The sequence below is a fragment of the Aythya fuligula genome, chromosome 1, assembly GCF_009819795.1.
Source record: "Aythya fuligula isolate bAytFul2 chromosome 1, bAytFul2.pri, whole genome shotgun sequence".
NCBI lineage: Eukaryota > Metazoa > Chordata > Aves > Anseriformes > Anatidae > Aythya > Aythya fuligula.
In genome coordinates this window covers 89000632-89022160 of record NC_045559.1, presented here as the reverse complement: position 1 = coordinate 89022160, position 21529 = coordinate 89000632, and the positions used below count along the sequence as shown (strand labels likewise).

Sequence of the window (21529 nt, the reverse complement as noted above, 5' to 3'; positions counted from 1 at the left end):
CAGTTATGCTGCATTCAGACTACAATTAAATTCAGCCAAAGGAAGATGCCCAAAATGAAGGTATGCGTACACGAAATTGATTTCTAATTGATTGCTAAATTCTATTTAGTAAAATACTTTAACAAGGGAAGCCTGCTAAGCTGTCACTCCAAGGGAAGGGGATAGGAGCTCATATCAGAGTACACATGATCTCCAAAGAAATGATAACCCACATTCTACTTATGTGAATATCCAAACAAAAATAATTTTGGAAAATTAGTCCATGGCCTCCTGCTTTGTTGAAATTAATAGAGCATATGGTGTGTTTTCCTGAAAATCAGTGGAGCAAGGCAAACAAGAAATGTGCCACAAAGCACGATTATGGTTAAAGTGCACAAGTTTCATAGCCTTCTTTTGTTCTGAAAACTGCTCAAGGCACCACAGTTGAATTTACGGGGGCAAACAGCCAGACACACACAGAAACAAATATTCATTTTTGTGCCCATTAGCCCCTCTGTCTGTACAATACGTTGGAATAATCCTCCGCTTGCACATCAAATCAAGGCAGGTAAAATAAATGACTGACACAGTGTTATCATAGAAAAACAGCGTCCTGGTGGAATAACAGGGACCAAAGGTGAGCAAATAGAGCTCTCCTTCACTTGCGAGGATAACAAATGCTGTCATCTTAGTCCGTGGCAAGTGACCATAAACAGGAACCAAAGTCACCAGCACTCCAACATTTCACACTTTACCGCTTAGCATTACAAATAGCCTCTTTGAAGAGAACTTACAGCAACTGTGCTAAATCCCAGAGAAATGGTATAATTGATAGAAAAACAGAATACACAGTTGGTATGGTTAAGGACAAAGAAGGGGGAGATGGAAGCAGGGAATTTTCCACTACTAATAAAGAGTATTTGCCTAGAAACTTCACTCACCATCATGTCTTGCTTCTGATAGGAGAAAATGCAAACTGTTAATCAAGGATTTGCAACTCAACTCTTAAAAAAAAAAAAAAAAAATTCAACTAAAAAGAATGGGAGCATCTTTTAAGAAAGAATAAGTCCATGTTGAAATGTTTGCACTGAGGAAACCTTATGCTATTTAACTATTGGAGAAAAAAATAAGGAATTCAGGTTACTCTGTTTCACAGGAACATAGCAGAAATTTGCTTCTCTGCTTGAAGAACTTTTAAACAGGTTACAGAATCTTCACTTGGGATATAAAGTACTCCTGAGAAGCAAAAAATAAAAATAAAAAAAAATCCTGTACACCCTTTTCCTTTTGTTACTAACATATTCTAAAGTTTCTATCATCTTCTCTTTATCAGTGTGCTCAACAAAAATTTCCTGCTTCCCTCCTGCCAACCCAACTTTCTCATCCAGCCTCTGATCTTGCCTACCTCACACTTGTCTCTCTTGTTCTTGTTTCCCTTACGTCTCTTTGTCCTGTCCTGAAGAGGAAAGAAAGGTTTCTAACTAAAAAACATACATAGAAATACAAGAAACAAGCAAATATCTGTTTTAGGTATTTACTTAAAAGTGGTTTAAACAATAGCTTAATTAATAACTTTATTGGCTTTTGGATACACCATTTATTTTGTTTTGTATTAAACGAATTCCTAATATTGGTAACCTTTTTGTCCTGAACAGTTACAAAACTGCAAAATGTATTATTTGTTTAAAATAAATGACCACCTTGAAACAGCAGCCTTTTGCTGAAGTCTGCTCAGTTATTTGTAAGTATAAAATCACTTTCCATTTCTATTGCAGAGGATATTTAGATGCCAAAGAGAGTTTTGAGGTCAGCCAGGGTGAGCTTCGAGGTTTCCCCTTTGCCTGACAGCACCTGCTGAGCAAGCCCCTTCTTCCTGGTCTGGAGTTGCATGATCTTTTCTTCTACTGTTCCTTCACAGACGAACCTGGAAATACAAAGCCTTATCACCTCAACTGCTAGGAAGAAGTCACAGTTTATATAACACTGACGGTTTTCCAAGTGAATTTCCAAAGGTTTGCCTCACTTAAATATTAACAGTCTATCCCGTAACTGACAAAATATACCTGACCAATGAAAATAACTGTTCTCACATACAGATATTACCACATTTCAAATAAAAGTCTGATGCTCTTTAGGCCTCAACTCTGACTGTCTAAAGCAACAGTAATTTCACGATAAATTCCTATAACGACTGTTAGATAACAGATTTCACCTATTATACTAAAAAAAAGTATTGTTACTTTCATTGTTAAACACAAATTGCTATCTTGGATTTCAGGTGCTTTCAATTTGTGAATTTAGAGTAGCTATGCTAACTTTTCCGTATTTAACATTACAGATGTTTTTTTCTAAAGGCCAACCTTGCCATTTGCTACAAATACTCTATATTTTTACATTATTTCTATTTGAAAGGTCCAGGCTAGGGCACCATGGTGGCTACCTCTGGAATGACAATGAAAAAAAGTCAGTAAGCACTCAAAAGTGCTTATCACCATGAGATTCCCAACCATTCTACAATGCTTAGTTATCCCAACCCTGGGCAGCTCTAAATTACTACGCTTCATTCTCCAAGACAGATATACTCAGGGAAGGTAGGGAAAAAGATGTGAATATTCCTAAGCAAAAGAAATGCAAGACCATTTCTGCCCCAAACTCTTTTTTTTTTTTTTAATATTATTTAGCACTATTAACTACTAAGACCAAGAAGTTTGACATTTAATAGCCAGAAGAAACATGCCTCTTTCTGTATTGGCACTCAACCCACAATCCCACTATTAGACGTTGTGCCTAGCCTCAGGTAAGGAAACAAGGCCCAGACGAAGGTCGTTTCACAAACTAAAGCGAGACAAGATAATACACAAGCAGCCATAGTTTCATTTACTGCTAAGAGAAGTCCTGACCTGTGTATCACAACATCCTTCTTCTGCCCCACTCGGTAAATGCGGTCACATGCCTGGTCCTCCAGAGCAGGATTCCTACAAGAGAAGAAACAGCTCACATAAGCCCCTAGGCTATGTTCAGGACCAACTGAAATATCAATACCTTTGTGCTCATTTCATTTGCCTACCTCCAGAACATACTGTTTTCTTCCTCTGTAGAACTACAAACTACCTCAGATTTACTAGCTTGATCACCAATATACCCCAACCATATTTCCCTTGCCTTGAGTAGTAATCTGTTAAAACAGACAAAGTCATCTATATAAATTAGACTACTGTTCCGTACAGACTTGTATTTCTGACCAATAATTAACACTGCCAGAAAGCCAAGTAGCTGGTGGGGAAAGAGGAGAGTGAAGCAGGTAGGCAGTTACAGAGAATAACTTCCATATTGTAGAAATATCTTCTTAATGCTGCTACTCAAGTGCCCAGTTTGTGTATTGAAGGACATAACTTCGCTTTGGAGGTTCTCATATGTAACAGGAATTGAAAAAGAAAAAAAAAAAACAACATGCAATTCTGGCCACTGAGACAGCATAAGTATTGGGAGTTTATATGTGCTATTTTCATAGCCCTGTAAAACCCCAAGGTACACTAGCTATGCCTGATTACCAACCATTTTCAACACAATCTGTTTGTTTCAAGACAAATTCCCTGTAGGCATTACTATACTTTCTTTTTTTAATTATTTTTTTTTTCTTTATTAGTGCATGAAATTAAGCCAGGGACTGCTAAGACCCCCTTGATCTGACAAGAGTATTTTGGAAGAAGGCTACAGTGAAAACACTTTTCTACAAGTAATCATTAGCCCTTACTCTCAGCTAAACACTTAACCTACTCAGTTACATCAGAAGTCACAATACATGTTGTGAGGAAGAAAGCACAACCTACATAGTTCTTCAGAGATGGAAATTTTATTTCTCTTTACCAATGCATGTCAAGGAGAAAGAGGTGGTTTCCTCCTGTCAAGTTCAAGCCAACACCTCCGGCCAGCAGCGAGACCAACATTACCTTCAAAGGACAAAAATAGAGTTAATTTAAGAAGCCTGTCTTATGTCACATTAATTTGAATTAAAGATCAGACCAAAGGATCTGTTTATCATATTTATGTGTACTTTTATGACACGTTTGGAAGTTAGCCAGATGATACTTGAGGAGACACAGATGCCTGGACAATGAAGTTACGGTTCTAAGAGAGGCTAGCCTACCCTTCCACATGTATTATCCAGAAACATTTTCACAGGCTGTAGGAAGGACTGGTAAGTTCATTCTCTCTCCATGCCGCACTTATATGACCAGGTGCTCTGATGACACCTTCTTGCCAACAATGGCACCAAGTAGCACCAGCTGTCAATTAAGAATCACAGTTTCTTAAACACAGTCAATTGGACTGAAATGGCCTGCTGCTCATTTACCTTTGATGTCACATAACATAGTACCAGAGAAAGACGAGTAGCCAGAGAGGAAAGGTATTACGGCAGAAGATTGTAGTTCAGCAGGAAAAAAAAAAAACTTATCAGTTAAGGACAGAGACATCTGCAATATACATTTATTGCTCAATTTCATAGTATGTTCAAATGCTGGTGTTGTTTAAGGACTCAGCTATTCATGTAGCTTATAGAAATCTTCCTTCGTTTAAGTTTAAAGCTAGAAATAGAGAAAGATCTGTTTTGTGGATAGCAGCTTGTTTAAGATAGCCAGAGAAGAAAATAAGCTAATGCACAATATACTCCCCCTTTCAGTCACAAATCCATCCTCAAAGAAGACAGCCTGTCCGGCCTAGATCACAGGGATGTCAGTGCTCAAATGAAGGTGTATCATTATGAAAAATGAATTTGAGTTCAAACTTCTTCAGTCATTTGGCAAGTTTCATTTTCTTGGCCAAAGTTCCAGACTAGAAACTATTTTCAAGAAGAGCAAAAACACTGTAGGTCATCAGTATTTAAAAAATAAATTAAAAAAAAAGTACTCAAAGGTGGAAGAAATTTCAGTGAGGTCACCTTATTTGGAAAGTATGACCTATCTCCCACCCCAATCCCAATCTTCCTATCCTTATATAAGGGTGAGATATGCTCTTGTTGTCAATTTGTCTTCATTCACAGATTCAACTGCCATCCTCTCTTCTCAAAAAGATTACAGCCTGGCCAAAGATACCTGATGTGCTGAAAAACAGCAAGAAAGCCTTAGAGGTTCCTTGGCAGGCAGGGGAACTAAAGAAAGAGTTGCACTCCAGTTGCACTTCCAATGCAGTGACATGAGTTGGAAACAACCAACTTGTTCTGAGTGGAGCTAATCGGCCTCATACCTTACACATTACTCTCTGTAGCAAAAATATCTTTTGAAAAACATGGAAGATTTGGACAACCCTTGTACCAGGTTTGAAGCCAAATGATCTCAGTACAGAACACTTAACATCAAAAAGAGCTTGTCACAGTTGCTCCTGGTCATTTTAAGATATACACCTGTTTTTACAGCTACCCACCTTTCCCCGTTGATCTCCACAACTAGATATCCAAATGAAAGTTGTTCCGGTAAATGAAATTATGAAGTCAGTTATCACAACTGCTAGTAAATGTTTTGCTGCCTCAATTCCTTACCTGAGGCCCCTTGGGATTGTTATTGAACTCTTCTACCACATCCATTCTCTGTTTAGGATTGACAGAACCATCTAGGATTGCATACTTCAGCCCTAAATGCTGGAGGTGCACAGCCACAACTTTCAACATGCTCGTCCACTGAGACACAACAACACTGGAGACAGAACAGGGAGTTTAGAACAAGCTTAGTGTGAATTAACAGTTTGCTTACTGCAGTGTCTCACCCCAGAGGTCCCCCTCCCCGTTGCAAAATGGGCACAGAAATTCCTTCTCAATTCAGAATTACTCACCTCTTGGTATAGTGATACAACCTGCTGTCGAAAGGCTAATAACCTACAACCTTGAGACAAGGTAAGTCTGTCAACTTTCACCACTATTTTTGGATTTTGTGTTGCCACCCATCAATCTCAAGTTGTATTGTTTTCCACAAAATGAATCAGCAGGAACACCAAACTTGGATTTCCTGAATTCTCACACTCCTCACATCCTTTCAATAAGCAGTTTGGAAGGTAGTAACTTGTTCAGTAACTTTTTGTTAGGGAACCAAATTACTGTTGGTGTTCCCAATCTTATGGTAGGGATGCTTTTTGGAAGAGACTTTACCCTCCCCACCCAACAATGGCACAGCTGTAACTACTTTCCAACCACATACCTCTAAGAGCCTTCTACACTGTTTAACAAAAACAAGCAGAAACACCTGCCACAGTGCAGTCTGGCATGAAGCAAAAGGAATACAAAGAGAACTTAAACAATTGAGAACTGCAGGCTTTCAGCAATACTTAAGTCCTTAATCAATGGTTCCAACCACGACTTTATTCTACATTTTTTTCTGGAGGCAGGGGAGCAGTAGGTCAGTGTTGAGGATGAACATTGCTCAGCATGACCAAGTCCTTCCAAATTCTGGTTTTGGTGAGTCCTCCCGGGCCTCAAAGCCTGAAATTCCTCACATACTCCCCTATATTTATGCTAATCTACTTCTCAACCTACCCTCTTACTTGTTCTTAGATTTTTCTCACTATCAGCTTTTAAGTACTGCAGTACTGTCACCGTTTCACCGTTCTGGAATTTTGTATTCAGTTGTTTTGAACTGTTCCTAACACTGTCAAAAGATATACTTCTCTCAATTACTAAGGCTAAATAAAAGTGCATGTATGCTAACCTCTTCTGAGATTCCGAGTGACTCCGAATAGTTTTCAGTTCAGCCAAGAGGTGAGCTATCTGCAAGAAAAAGAAGTCAGTCTGCTTGCTATCATAACCCAGCTCATGCTTGGCTATTCTTCACTGAAACAGAAAGTGATAAACAGAAAGTGATCAAGGTAACTCTTCAACTAAAACTTTTGTGCTCAGACTTTCAAGATACTTTACCAGCTGTTATTAAGAAATCAAGTCATACAGTCACGTTTTACAGAGTACAATCTTTCTATGAGAAGCCAAGTTACCTCCACTTCTCCAGCTGTTGACATTCCATTTTCTTTAGCTTTTCACAAGCACCACACTCTCACACGCATGACTTTCTAAACTTCTGTGGAACAAGTCAGTGTTCAAGATTTCCAGTTGGACTAGATGATTTTGGAGGTCTTTTCCAACCTTAATGATTCTATAATTTTCATTGATGTTATGTCAGCACAGTCAGGTTCTCACAGCTTTGTAAGCACCCATCAAATTTCTGATTCCACCTAAACTGCCAACTTAGCCCAATCTGCAACTGGCATGGTGTGACATTTCATTAACAACTGAAAAGAAAAAGTGCTGAAATCAAGCTTCTCAAGGGAGGTCAGAAAACCAGCATAATACCTTGGTGCTCTCCCTGGTAATTTCAAAAAGATCTGTTTTAAAAGATGTGCCATTGAGGTAAACTGTTGACTTGGAATCAGGATTCTGGAGCTCAGACAGGGTCAAAGCACTAAGTTGCTCCTCAATGGAGAGGGAAAGGCCCTCACTGGTCAAATTAGCTTGGTCCAGAGCCTGCAGGAAAAAAAGCAACATAATAAGGATGACAGCTAAGCCTGAGATCGAATTCAGTACTGATCTAGGGTATCTGCAGTGTCTGCTGAGGTCAGTAGGTTCGAAAGAAGATATGCTAGGCAATATGAAGGCAGAACCATTAATAAACACTACTTGGTCAGACCAACAGTCCCTTTATCCTCATACTCTGGCTCAAACAGAGGCTTTGTAGGGAAAGCCTACACCCATTTTCTGTTATACGGTCTCCTCAGAATCACCCCATTTTATTCAACATTTGTGTGATTAAACGACATTAGGGGATAAATCTCTGCTTGTTTCCTTAGTAGCTGAACTTATTCTACATCCGCTTTATATGATAGAGAAACAAACTCCCAAACAATTAGTCTACTTAATGCAAGGCAACTTCAGTCAAAATACTTACAGAGCTCAAGCACACACAAGCCATTGAACTAGGCTGTACTTGTGGACTTGTGCACTTCCCAAGACAAGATTAAGATCAAGACTTTTCCTTTTTTTTTTTTTTTTAATAGAATTTTAATGGCAAAGAATTATGTATTATTTGATATGAAATAAAGCTGTTTCCAGAGCCACAGCTTTCCACACAGGTCACTCTGGGGAACCCTTCAGTAGAGTGTATGTCCATCTACAAACCTTTTGGGCTATAAAATGTCTCAGTTTACACACCCATAGATAAATGATCCAGCAGTGTTAAGAAGTCCATTAACTTACAGAAACACTTAAATAACCCCCTCCACACCGCATCTACTACAATACAATACAATTACCACTTTCAGTAAGGAGAGGTGGCAGCAGCACTGACGGAGCCTCAACAGCATGGACAAGACGTGGACAGTACTTGAAACTTGGGAGGCACTCTGTGAACTTGCTAGGAATTCCTTTTGACTGCCCCCAAAGTCTTGTGCAACTGCCAAGGAAAGGAGAATATTAAGAGCTCTTGGAGATATTTCCAAGCACTGCCCAGCCACCCCCAGCAAGAGTTTCATCAATAAAAAAGAAGAAGCAACAGGCAAGCTAATACTTGATTTAACACAGGAACCCATCAGACCCCACTTAAAAAAAAAAAAAAAAAAAAAAAAAAAAAAAAAAAAAAAAAACCCCACCAAAAATCAACGTATCATATACCTTATGCTAATACTGACACCTCTTCTCTGAGCAATTACACCTCTACTTCAGAAGGGGACCCAGGGAGGCTAAGAGGTTTTCCCAGAACCACAAAAGTGGGAGCCTACCTTCGGAACGCTGATTCAGTCTGTCTTCAGTCACTACGTACCATTATGGACAAACTTTAATAATCTTTTTGGCATCCCTTGAATCAACCATAGCTTCTTTTAGTACCCACAGCAAATGGACAGACTGGCAGACTCAGATCCCTCAAAACTTAAACAGGAGCTCCCAAAACATTAAGCAGAAGGAAGTTTCACAGGTATAACTTCAACACTTCAAACCCAAAATCACCATGGCAGAATTCTTCCTAACATCAAGGAAACAGCAAAACATTTGCCAAACAATTTCTAATTTCTGACCCCACATGGCCAGGTCTGGTCCTCCTCCTTAACTGAGTCACTTAGAGTCACTTCTGCAAATGTATTCAAGGTAGGGTATGCACAAACCTTTGTCAAATGGGTTACCCCCAGCATACTCTCTGCCCTCTTGTTTCTGCTCTTGTCTCTTTAGGTAGGACTGCAGTGTTGACCTGAAAAAAAACGCAAAGACTGGGATTTACAGGAAGAAAAAAGGTAAGAGGAACTTGAACTTAACAAGCAAGCTGATGATGCATTAAAGTAAGGAAAGTTCCATTAATCATTTCATATGTTTCTCTTACTCCATTAACCTACATTCCTCAAGTCACAGTGAGTTCTGTTTAGTAAGATCAAAGGAAAGATCCATGTTGGAAAACTTAAGAGAAGTAAGTCTGATTATCATAATACCCAGAGTATAGTAGAAGCCAGGGACCAGAGCAGCTGTGGATGCCCCATCCCTGGAGGTGTTCAAGGCCAGGCTGGATGGGGCTTTGGGCAACCTGTGCTGGTGGGAGGTGTCCCTGCCCATGGCAAGGGGGTTGCAACTAGATGTTTTTTTTAAGGTCCCTTCCAACCCAAATCATTCCACGATTCTATGTTTGATAGTCAGAACGGAAAAAAATAACCTTTGTTCAAAAGGTCTTCTCACCTAGAGCAGCTTTACCTTTCTAATTTTTTAAGAAACAGAAACAAAATACCTCAACTCTTCTCATATTCGTACCTGGATCTTGCAAAAAGCACATTGTACACAGACTGCTCATCTGCTGAAAGTTTTAACCGATGCAACTGCATACTACGCTGTGGCAGAGATACCTGAAGTAAAAATACACAGTATCAATTGTACTGAGTGCAAAAATCTTACATGGCATAACAAACACCAGTGTTCAATACAACATTTAACATTGTTTTCAAAGTCTTTAATGAGAAATCAGCTATGTTCAAAGTTATTCATACTAACGTAATTATGACTTGACATACATATCCACAGGCATTTACTTCTCCTGCTCAAGAGGCTGCAGTAGACAGGAAAGCCCATCCATTAACAAACTTATTCATGTAAAGGACTAACTGGCTACTGCAAGGAAAATGATGGGATGATTGTCTAGTTCTTACCAAGGGCTTTCCAGCTGAATCCAGCTGGTCTTTAGTTCTCCGTAATAGCAGGGTCTTGGTTAAGAGGCTTAGCCTATCTCCTCCCTTCTTAGTGTTGTTATCTACCTGGTACTTCCACACCTTGTATTCATCAAAGGGAGAGCAACGTAGAAACCTACAACAGGAGGTAAGGAAACATCATACCAACAAAAGAAACGTTCTTTGCTTTCTCCTGAGTGACCAGAACCAAATTCTTTGCTTTTCAAAACAAACCATCCTCAATTCAGCTAGGAGTAGTAAAACACTTCCAGGTCAATGACAGCTAAGCTTTTGCTCAAAAGTCTTACCATTATTAGCACAGTTAAAGCAACTTTCTGGTTCTGTATCCATCACTTCCTCTTAGCTCATTATGTCTCAAGCATCACTATCAAACAAAGGCCATCAAGAAGCACAGGCACTTGCCAAAAAGCATATTCATATTTCAAAATCTCGTACCTCTTATTTGAAAATTAATTTCAACTATACAAAAATTAATTTCAAATGCAAGTTTTCTCTGGTTTTCCAACACCCTTCATTATCTTTTCCCCCCAGCAATGAGGGAACATAGAGTTTAACTTGTTTATCATTTGTTTAGAGAAGCTAGTTTTTCACTCTTTCCTTAAAAGCCCCAAGGGTGTAACACTCTTTAATAAGATCCTTCCTGGCAGCTCTAGTAGGAACGAGGCTTACTGCACAAAACTTCTCTTCATTGAAGTAAGTTTTGTAGTTATTCATCTTGGAAACACAGGAGATCTGAAGTAATTTTCCCTTTATCCTATATAGAATAGCTGCAATCAACAGCAAAGCAAACAAGGTCAGGTTTGTTTACTGTCTCAGCCACAGCCTTTGCAGTCCAGTGCCTGTAGTGGTAATAAAACTCGATTCACTATCCCTTGTATCACTGAGACTTCTCAAATTTAGAAACAACTTCAGCACTTTGTCAGTGAAGAATCACTGGAATGGGAACACCATCCATGTGCCTCACACACAGTCACCTCACCTCAGAAGAGAGTACACGTCCAGTAAGTTGTTCTGTATTGGTGTCCCAGTGACAGCCCATCTGGCACCGGCTCTCAGCTTGCACACAGCTATGGAGGTTTGAACCTTTGGATTTTTAATATTGTGAGCTTCATCCAGTATGACTCGAGCCCATTCTACCCTGAGCAGGGGGGAACAGGGAGATGACCCACTCTGTAAGAAAAAGCAGACTATTTATAACCTGGAGCAATTACCTCGCCAGGCTCTCTGAAGAGCCACAGGCAAATATTTTTTCCAGAAAGAAGCCTTTTCCTTTCATTAGTCAGCAGTAACCTGAGCTCTTATTGTAACAGAAGAGATATTTCCAAAAAAATCACCTTTCCAAAGCTTCTAAGCCAAAGAATACGTTTGCCAGCTCATGATGGCAAACTTTTTTGCCAGCTCATGATGGCAAATTTTAGTCTTTTGTCATTTTTCTTGCTTTTAACATGTTATCTCCTCTTCCTTCCCAAGAGGCATTCTGTATCACTAGTATTTTGCTAGGCTGTGACAAAGAAACGTACAATTATTCTACTGGGGCACATCCTGTACTTGTAAATACAGGATCTCTCTACAGTTTTATAGCTGTTACCTTTATGTTTCAGGATATCAAAGGACTGTTTGCTTTAAGAACTACATCTGGATCTGTGCACAGAGGTAGGAGGTAAAAAATACCCATAAAGGGACTTCTCTATACCATGTAACCAAGTTCAATTGGTGTTCTGCAGTCGCATGATTGCTTTCGCAGTAAGCAAGTACACTTCTTTTCCTTCAAGAAGGCATACAAGTTGCCTCAGAGCCAGTTCAAAGAGACTGGAAACCCAAGTGTGACAGATTTCTGATACTTTAAAGGGACATTGCTGCTTCAAGCAGCGAACACCAGATTCTAGTGTTCCTCCATAGTCTCACCTCAAAGGAAGAGCACGAGATTCCTCATTGCACTCTTAAAATTACTTTTAAATACCTTTCAACTAGTACATTCGGTATTACTACAGAACAGATTTCTTGGATTGTTCTGTTTTCTTTCTGAGCTTTGTAACACTTACTCTCATCACTTTGTTCTTATTGTGCAACCTCAATAGGATGCTTATGGAAAAAAAATTCACCAGCCTACTGCTCACTGTAGCATAAGGTGCTCCTTCAAACAATAATGGCATGTACCACCTCTGAACAAAAAGGTTAAAGCAATCCTTTATCAACAACACAGCTTCTCACCCCCAGTTCATGGTCCTGCGCAGGGACTTCCCCCTCCTCTTTGCTTGTGGGAACCTCCTTGGAAAGAAGGCTGTAGGTTGTGACAACAACATCATATTCAGAGAGCCTGCATAAAGGAAAAGAACTAATCAGGAGGAAGAACAAATGAGGAATTCAAAGCAGACAAGACGCATGCTCAAGGTTTAAGAGTTACATAGCTCTACAAGAGCTAAATGCAGAGTTCTACAGAAAATTTAACTTCATAGCAAGTCAAGCAGGAAGGACAGGTTGTCCTCATTGTATGCATACTGAAGTAGACACAATAAGCCCAAAAACACGGTTAGAAGTTGGTGGTACACAATGCACACCACATGAGGTAAACACTACTCAGAATGCAGCACCTAGAAACACTGCTCAGCATGGCCTGAAGCAGTATAGAAAGCTTTCAGATCTACGCATCTAGCTGATAAATATAACCACAAAGCATGAGCATGGAAGAAACTGCTATTTAATCTCTGCAAGAAAGAGATGAGTTTCAGCAGATGTATGCTGCGTTACCAGGAGCAGCAATAGCCTGCACCAGAACCACCTGGCATTGGTACAGGTCATCAAAGTTTTATACACCCTTAGAGCAGACATCAGCCTGACATTGTACATCCTCCACATTTCCATCTTCATGTTCTTCCAACATTCTACAGCCACTGAATTTCAACTCTTGATGTACAGTCTCTTGCTAAGTAGTGTTTTACTTTACGTGGTCATGTTTACAGTATAGCACTTACACCTCTGCATGTTTATCTCGATTTGGCCCATGGTACAAATAGACCCTCAGTTTTCCATAGCCCACATATCTGTCAATCTCTTTCTTCCAGTGATGGATCAAGGATGCAGGACAAATTATTAAAGTGCTGTGTGCAGGGACAACAGTGGAATCTGGAGGAAAATATTGCAGGCAGGTTTTAGTGTTTTCACATTAGACTACAAAAATGACATTTTGGATAGTTACAACAAGTAAGAAAATTTTCCTGCGAGCAGTACATGAAGCAGGTATCTCCACTATGCACTCCTGGGGACTGTTAGTTTTGGGAGGAAAACAAAAAAAAAACCTCTGCTTAGACACTAAAGTGTCATTTAATATCCACTCAGAGTTACACTATAAATCTGAGCAAGCCATTCGGATAAACTGAAAGATTAGAAGACAGGAACTAACTTGAATCTTTTCTGAGAATACAATGCCAAATAAATGCTTCTTTTTTGTTGTTCTAGAAAACTGAAGTGTCACCATTTTGAGCTATGTTTAAACAATAACAACAAAACAAGAACGAAGCACACCGCCAGTCAACTTAGCAAAACAGGAAAAAGCAGACCAAACAATTACATGAGGATGGAGACAGTGACAGGTTGATGTTTCAACTATCTTTCATAAAAAAAACCTCTAACTCCTGTATCCGTAGGCAAGAAAAACAACCTTATGCAGGGATAACAAAAAAGAAATCACAGGGAGGTGAGGAATAATTAATCTAAGTCCTTATGCTAAGAAAATTATGCAAGCATTCAACTTTTTTTCAAAACAGTATATGCAGTTTTTTCCGGATTCAGGAAAATAGCCAATGAAAAATGCCCACACTACAGAAAGTAATGACTTGGAGAATCCTACACACCCAGTGTAAGAACAAATACCACTGATCAAGAGAAAGGCTTTGCAAGGGAGTGCAGTAAACATTAATTCCAATGGAATTTTCCTACAGAAGGGAAGTAAACATGGATAGAGCTTGTTGAGGAGTCATTAACCTATATAACCTGTACCCGTAATGCTTTAAATGTCTAAAATGGCACCACATCATAATGCATGCATTTTTGGATAGAAACAACTCCGTACCATTTTTGGATAGCCACACTTCTAGCTTGTTGTTTCTTTTCTCTGTCTTCAGCTGCTTCTGGGCCAGAATCAGAGCAATCATCGTTAGAGTCTTCCCCAAGCCCATGTCATCGGCTGGAAAGAGAGACACAGAAGTTATGATGACCTGCAGAAATGAGCCTGCCTAGCTCACATCTATGCTGAAGTAACTACTGCAGCAGAAAATGCCCTGGACAACTGTGGAATCAAAAATGTACATCAGGGAACAATTTAGTAATGAGTTAATAGCTGTAATCAGTCAAAAGGCAAAGAAAAGCGAGCTCCTTGGCATGCCTACAAAATAGATAGATTTTGACCTCAGAATAAGCTATCTACCACACTTTTGCTGTCACTTATCTGCCTCCCAAAATGTACTTTCCCATTCAGTTGCTTACCCAGAATTCCTCCACATGGCCTCTGACTCTCCCTCCAGAGCAGCCATGCAAGTGCTTGTTTCTGGTGCAGCAGCAACGGAACCTGAGAGAATGAGAAAGTGGATCTGAAGGAAACATATTGCGAAGTTCATACACTTCTGCTTTCTATACCGAATTACACAGCTGAACTGTCCTACTACAATCCTACTAAAAGAAGTTTGCCTACTTTTCCCAAGTGGACAGGGACACCTAATAGAATCAGGAGATCAGCAGTACCACAGATCAGTCTGGGCAATGTTTTAGTCACAACACCATCCTAGACTCTCATAGCACTCTGAGGGCAAGTGAAGGCAGCTTTTTCAGGCGGAAAATCCACACAACCCTGCCATGCTCACTGCAGGCATCACTGTCAAGCAGTGGGATTGAGAAGACTTCCTCTTTTCTCACAAAGTTTAAAAGCCCTACAGACTCTTAAGAGGCAGGAAGCATGACTACATGCCACCACTACACAACTTCTGATGACCTTCCCCAGCACTGAAAAGGTCCCAGGTGGATCTGACAAGTGACACAACATACATACACCCACACACCATCTTGTAGCAGCATGTGCCTTCCAGTACCTTGTGCAAAACCCCAGCTACAGATTCTGCACCACTGGACAGACCAAGAGCTGCTCTCTGGCAGATCAGAACTGACTACCCTGGAGTCCATTGGGTTGTATGAACTTGATTGTCTACAAGTACTTCTAAAACACTTTTTTATAGCTCACTGGGAGACCTATCAGAGAAAGGAACAATAGCAGGGTTCTCAGATAGTCTCTTTCTCAACAGAAACCTGCCTCTGTTCTGCTCATCATATAGAAATGTTGGTGAATTAATTGCTTTGTCTTTGCAAAACAACTTCATTCAAGCACTAAATATTTAGAAGACACCACGGCAAGAGGTAGTAACACTGCTATTTGTGATCTACAGCAACTTCAGGAATGGGAAGTAATTAGACTTTCTCCCAGCAGGTGAAAACTGGGAAGTAATTTCAAGCATGAAAGTAAAGGATGTGCTAAGCTATCACTCTGAGGTTATGTTTCAAGATGGAGGTGACAAGACACCTCCGAAGTTCAGCAACACAGCATTCTCCATCCTTGCCAACTCACCTTCAATCCAGGTGGATCTTCAGCTACTGTCTGCTCTGTCGGACAGGATTCTAGAGATTTGTGAAGATGATTAATAGCATCACTTGTGGCACTGTGTACGGCCCTGAGTCGATCTTCTGTCATTCTTCCACCATACAGATTCTGTACACCAGAGTTCACTGAAAAGATACAGTTTTACATGTGAGATGTTTACAAAGCTACCTCTCCCAAGGAGATGTACCATCTCAGAGACTGATCTCAGTGGCTACAGATGCCCAGGGGATCGTATACAGCTCACAGTAACAAAAAAGGTTTAGTACTGTCACATACCCACAAGCTGCAAGTTTCTGACAGACCTAGTCTTCCCCAGTTTTTTTTTTCAAATGAAAAGGCTTTCCATACTTACTTCCAAAACCATGGCCGCAATATTCACTGGAGCCCAAAGCAGCAGCAGCAGCAGGGTGACTGTGCAAGCCTGAAGAGGTCCCAGCTTTATGATCCCTGAGAGGTAGTGGCATTATCAGCTTTGTACCACCTGGTCTGCCAAACGGGTTAGGCAAAGGTTCCTCAGGTTCCTCACAGCAGCCACCGCTCGCACCATCCTCCCCTTAAGAAGAAAGGAATTCAGGGTGAAAAGGTTGCAGAGTGGACCTTGGAGCCTTGCATTACAGCCCAAAGAAGGGCTTTCATTTAGGACAGTTGTGTACACCATTTCCAGTGTCCCACTGTTCCTGCTAAAGACATCTTTCTTGGCAATTATTTGGTCAGAAAGAACAATCAAAACATCCAAGACCAAACGAGCCAAGAACTCTTGAGCTGTTCCCTCCCTCCCGCAAAGGTCTCTCTTGCCTAAAACCAGATCTGGAATAAGGCATGAGGACTGCTTGTTGTGTGGTGGCCCATGAAGGGCTGTTTTCTTGCTAAAGGCCTTCAGTTTCCAGAGCTGTCAAACTGGGACTTTTCATCAACACAACAGATTCTGTTATCAAAGAGCAACTCTGCTGTTAAGGTGATGGTGCAGGCAGCTCAACACAACGCCTCTCTGCCCCAACCAACTGGTACTAGTTAATAGAATTCAGAAATCACATTAAAGCAACTTCCAGTGTGCCATTGCTGATCTTGCATATGCTAATTTACACACTCAGACAGAGCAGCCAGAAGAGACTTTCTGCACAAGCAGCGTGGTTCCATGCTGCAACAAAGTGGAATTTAACACTTCACTGGCAATTTCTCAGAGGAACGTCTGCCTCAGTCATGCAGCCAAAACCAGGAAAAGAACTAGTCCTGATGATGGGAGGAGCCTCTTGGGAAGTCACCACCCTTCAGAGGAAGTGCTTGAGTTGTTCCATTCATTTTCCTTCCCTTCTTTCACAACACATTTTTTAATCTTCAATGAATCTCAACAAACTCTATACAAGTCACAAACCACATATAAAGGCATGCTATTTTCCCCACAGTATTCAAAACTATAGAGAAACAAAACATTTTGCGAAGTTCTGATTAAAGAAAAAAAAAAGCCTTACCTTTTTCAGCAGTATCTGTTGTTGAAATGTTAAGAGCACTCAGTGCAGCTTCCAAATCCTGCACTTGCTTTAATAACCGTTGCCCTTTATCTGGCAGTACTTGGATGTTCACTGTAGCTAATGTGTTCTGCAAAACAACAACAGAAGAATCCAAAAGCTGAATGGGCTTTACCAACCTTTCTGTCATGAGGAGAACAATTAAGGAGTCGAGAGTTTAAAAACACTAATCTTATACCACAGTAATAATACAGTTCTACAATCTCCAAAATTTTTAAATACCATTTAATGCAATTAAATAGTCTTTTAGCAGAAAATAAATTAATCATTAGTATAGTTTAGAAAAGATAAAAGGATGCAGGCTCCCTCCCACCACTGTATGAAATGGGATGATCAGGTAGTCAAGAGAATCAGACAATCTTAACATCTCCCAAAGCACCTGAAGTCCAAACTACTTGCATGTTTCCATACAGACAGCTAGTTTATTTAATTGCAGTGTGAGCTTTTGTGGCTAGATCACTCTTTCTATGCAAGCTCATGAAAAACAGTCACATTGCTTAAAAAGGCTAAGCTTGCCGCACAGTTTACATCTTCCACAAATTAAGTATAAGGCAGACACATAAATCATCTCATAAGTGGGTTAAAACAACTAGCATGTGCCTACACTTAATTCCCTCCCTTTGCCCCGCCCTTCCAAACACTAGGTATTTCAGCAGTTCTGTTGTGAGGAAACACTCTATTCTGATTGCTGTCACGAGTGAGGGAAGTCACTGAACACAGAATGAAACAAAACAAAACAGAAAGGAATAACAGGTGCAATGAGTCACCTTCTTCTGCCTCAGCTGGACTTCAAGATGGTTGCGAAGAGCCTTGGGATCCTGGTGTCCTTCCACGTGAAGCAATGCTGCAGCTCCTGGCAAAGATGCCTCCTGTATACTCTTGCCTGATGCTCCTGCAGGAACCTCTCTTGGTTGCAAAGCCTTAACTGATTTCTCAGGTTCATTTTTACCTGATGAGGAATAAACAGGTACTACTTCATGACTGGCAGGAACTTCTTCAGCAGGCTGTTCCAGCCCTGGCCTAATTTGTGCCTTAGATGCTGCTGCTGCATCTCCTCCTTGCTTCAGGAGAGCATGTTGTGATGTTACTTGTGGTACTGTTGTGGAAAGTGCATTTTCTTTACGCAGTGGTTTTGTCTCTCCATTCTTCCCAATGTGTTCTTTCTCTCTGGTTTCTTTATCCCCACAGCTTTTTAAACTTTTCCCTCCGAGCTGCTCTTTCTCTGGAAGCTGGGTACTTGTACTTTGCTTTCCAAGACTTACTGGACAGAGTTCTGATCTCCCACTTGGCTCTTTCTCCACACATTCAGGTGATCTCTTGGATTCCCTACCACTTCCTCCATGCTTCACTTCATCCTGATCAGTGTTTTTCCCTTTCCAAGCCTCAGAAAGTGTAAGTTTAGATTCAGACACTGCGCTTTCCTTAAGTTCTGGATCACTACTATTTCCCTTGGATTGTTTCTGCTCAGTTTTCAGCCCTTCTAGATGTTCTCTCTCTGTGGAGGAATCCGAGGTTGACTTCTTTTCTTCATGTGACGCTACCACACTATCTTTCTCCACGTCGACTCCTTTTCCTTTACTTTCCTCTCCATTGCCTTGCTTAATTTGTTTCCAGGCTGACTGGTCACAATTCTTGTCTATCACTTTGAATGGATTTCTTTGGCCACTGGGATTGAAGAAAGGTACTTTTTTGGGCTGTGATTCTAAGTTTTTGGACGCTTTGGTAGCTTTTGGATCCTGCAATATACACAAGTAAGTTCTAACATTAATTATTAAAACCTGCTAACTATACACGCAACACAATCATCTTAAGCAAGATTTCGTTCTCTGTGAACATCGTTTTTCCTATCATTTTAACAAGACCAGGATAAACACTTTACAAGGAAAACAAAACTGCTCTTTTTCTCCTGCCTTTGCCATTCCTGTGTTTTTTTTTGGGAATCGAGTTCCAACATCACCATTCTTAAGATTATGGCTAGAAATCCAACCCAAGGGTGTTTGCTTGTTTGTTTTTCCCCATACCGGATAACAGTGATTACTTCACACAATTTAGTGGCATGAAGTTGCATTTGGAGGACAACAAGCCAATACGCTTTTCAGCTAGAAAATACAAACTCTCCCACTACATAATCTCAGAGATGACTATAGTAGACAGAATGAAGTCATGATGAAATAACCTGATACCGTAATATAAATGAAACATTCATACCTGCCATGGGACACTTCCACACCATTTCTTCCCATTCAACTTACTGTTAATGCATCGGTAAAACAACCTACAAAAGAATAAAGCAAGATTTGAACCAAGAAGGACAATAAAGGAACTCTATGCATTCTTTAAAAATTAGCCTGCACTGAAAACATCACAAAGATGATCTGTGCTCTTGATCTGTGCTCTACTTCCAGACTTCTGCATAGCAAAAATCATGAACATTGCTTATTCCAAAACAAAGCTTAATCCAGAGAATGATATTCTTGTAATAAGATTCTTAGGGCTTGGGACTTTTTGTTTTGTTTTTGTTTCAAATCTTGAAATGAAAGCTGAAGCTGTAGTGCTAAAAAATTGCTGAAATAAAAGCACTATGTTCAGAACCTCCAAAATCTCATGATTTTTAGGCACGAGAAAACAGCTATTCTTAATATTTACACTACATGGGCCACTTCATCTTTAAATCATCCAAGGAACAGGCTTAGGAGAAATTTTTAAAATCTGCAATCAGCAAGGACAGCTAGAGGAACCTTATCTGAATTACAACTTCTGAACTTGATGCAATCATCACAAAACTTTGATGATCCCAATAGAGCTATATTCAATACTTTTAAAAAGAAACGCTAACTGATCACTCAGACTTGTATCATTGAATATCATCACTAATAAAAATACCAAACATTTAGAAGCATACTAAGTAAAGGCCTCTAGACTGGGCTAAGTTTTTCAGTTCTGCAGGTCAGCCATCACCGCACAATTCAAAAGTGTTCAAATCTATACAGCAAACCTTGGTTTCCACTTTGTGGAACTTACTGGTACTCATCTCTGTCCTGCTGCTGAACCAGGACTTGCAGCTCCACCATGTATCCCTCATGGATCAAGCAGTAAGAAGCAGGAATACTAAAAAGAGAAAAGGAAAAGAAAAGGGGAAGAAAAAAGACAACACGAGCCAACAAAGTAAGAGCAACAATGAAAATAATTACTTGGAACAAAATACTTGGAAAGTCTACTCAGAGACAATTTGGCAAACAGAACACAAGTTTAGAAGTGCTGACAGTGCGTGTTTTCCTAAAGCCAGTCATCCACTGTTAATTCTTCCTCACTTTGTTTTCAGAACATAAGGAAAATGTCAACACTTTTATACAGGAAATATTAACAAACTGCTGTCTTGGAGTTATCTCCCAGCTGGTAGAATTCTCTGCATTGTCTCAAATCAGAAACTTGCCAAACTCTAGCAGCCAGAATCTGAAATGTAATCTAAAAACCTGTGATAGGTTAGTTTTTAGACTGTTTTCTCTACTGACAACAGAAAAGTCTGCAAACTCAAGAATCCTGGGGCAGCTGGGGATACTACATGATAATCTGATTGTTCTGTATCATCTTTGTGCTAACACGTACTTACGCATAGGTACAGATGAAAACCCTTAACTAGCACTTATCTAAAAGCAGATCTATGCAAAGAGATGTGTAAACGTGAGGGTTGATGAAATTGGAAGAGAAACTAATTCTCTTTTTCTAACTACGTGATCTGGTTTTGATGAGATGCTCTTTTCCAAAAGCCACACTTCTCTTTGTAGGAGATAGAGGGAAGTCGGAGAGGTGCTGTTATGGGAGTCCTGCCTATCTTTCCCAACGCCTGTTGCCATGAGGCACTCAGCCCACTGACAGGACCCCACGGCCAGCAGCGACCCCCAAATTCCCCCCTTCCCCCCCCCCACAACGCCCTGCACCTACGGCGCCGGGACGACGAAGCCGCAGGCGGCCGGGCCCCGCGCCCCGCACACGTAGAAGCTCTTCCCCTTGTTGGGGCCATCGCGGACGCCGGTCTTCAGGTAGCACAGGGAGCCTGCGGGGCGGGAGCGGGGAACGGTCAGCGGGTGAGGGGCCGGCGCCCACCCCAACGGTCCCAACCGCCCCCCAACGGCCGCTCACCGTGCTCCGCGCAAGCAACCGCCTCCATCGCCGCGCGCCCCCGCCG

At 40.6% G+C, this 21529-nt stretch overlaps 1 protein-coding gene across 2 annotated transcripts; it reads right to left on the bottom strand.

The window, feature by feature from the left end:
- Window positions 1-1501: 1501 nt before the first annotated feature.
- TTF2 (transcription termination factor 2) lies at window positions 1502-21525 on the bottom strand. 2 transcript variants are annotated; one of them, XM_032207650.1, is made up of 23 exons: window positions 21484-21525; window positions 21286-21397; window positions 20365-20451; window positions 19552-19618; window positions 18111-19079; window positions 17287-17413; window positions 16170-16370; window positions 15785-15942; window positions 14656-14737; window positions 14243-14356; window positions 13146-13296; window positions 12385-12490; window positions 11153-11343; window positions 10135-10288; window positions 9743-9834; window positions 9112-9194; window positions 8266-8405; window positions 7310-7480; window positions 6675-6733; window positions 5516-5669; window positions 3847-3929; window positions 2880-2954; window positions 1502-1903 (listed from the first exon to the last, which is right to left on the bottom strand). In XM_032207650.1, exons 1-23 carry the CDS (start codon window positions 21509-21511, stop codon window positions 1762-1764), a joined length of 3546 nt encoding a protein of 1181 aa, XP_032063541.1. In that variant the 5' UTR covers window positions 21512-21525; the 3' UTR covers window positions 1502-1761. The 2 variants fall into 2 exon arrangements, with proteins under 2 accessions (XP_032063541.1, XP_032063542.1); XM_032207651.1 differs by lacking the exons at window positions 1502-1903; window positions 2880-2954; window positions 3847-3929 and adding an exon at window positions 3944-4819.
- Between the last annotated feature and the right edge of the window lie 4 nt (window positions 21526-21529).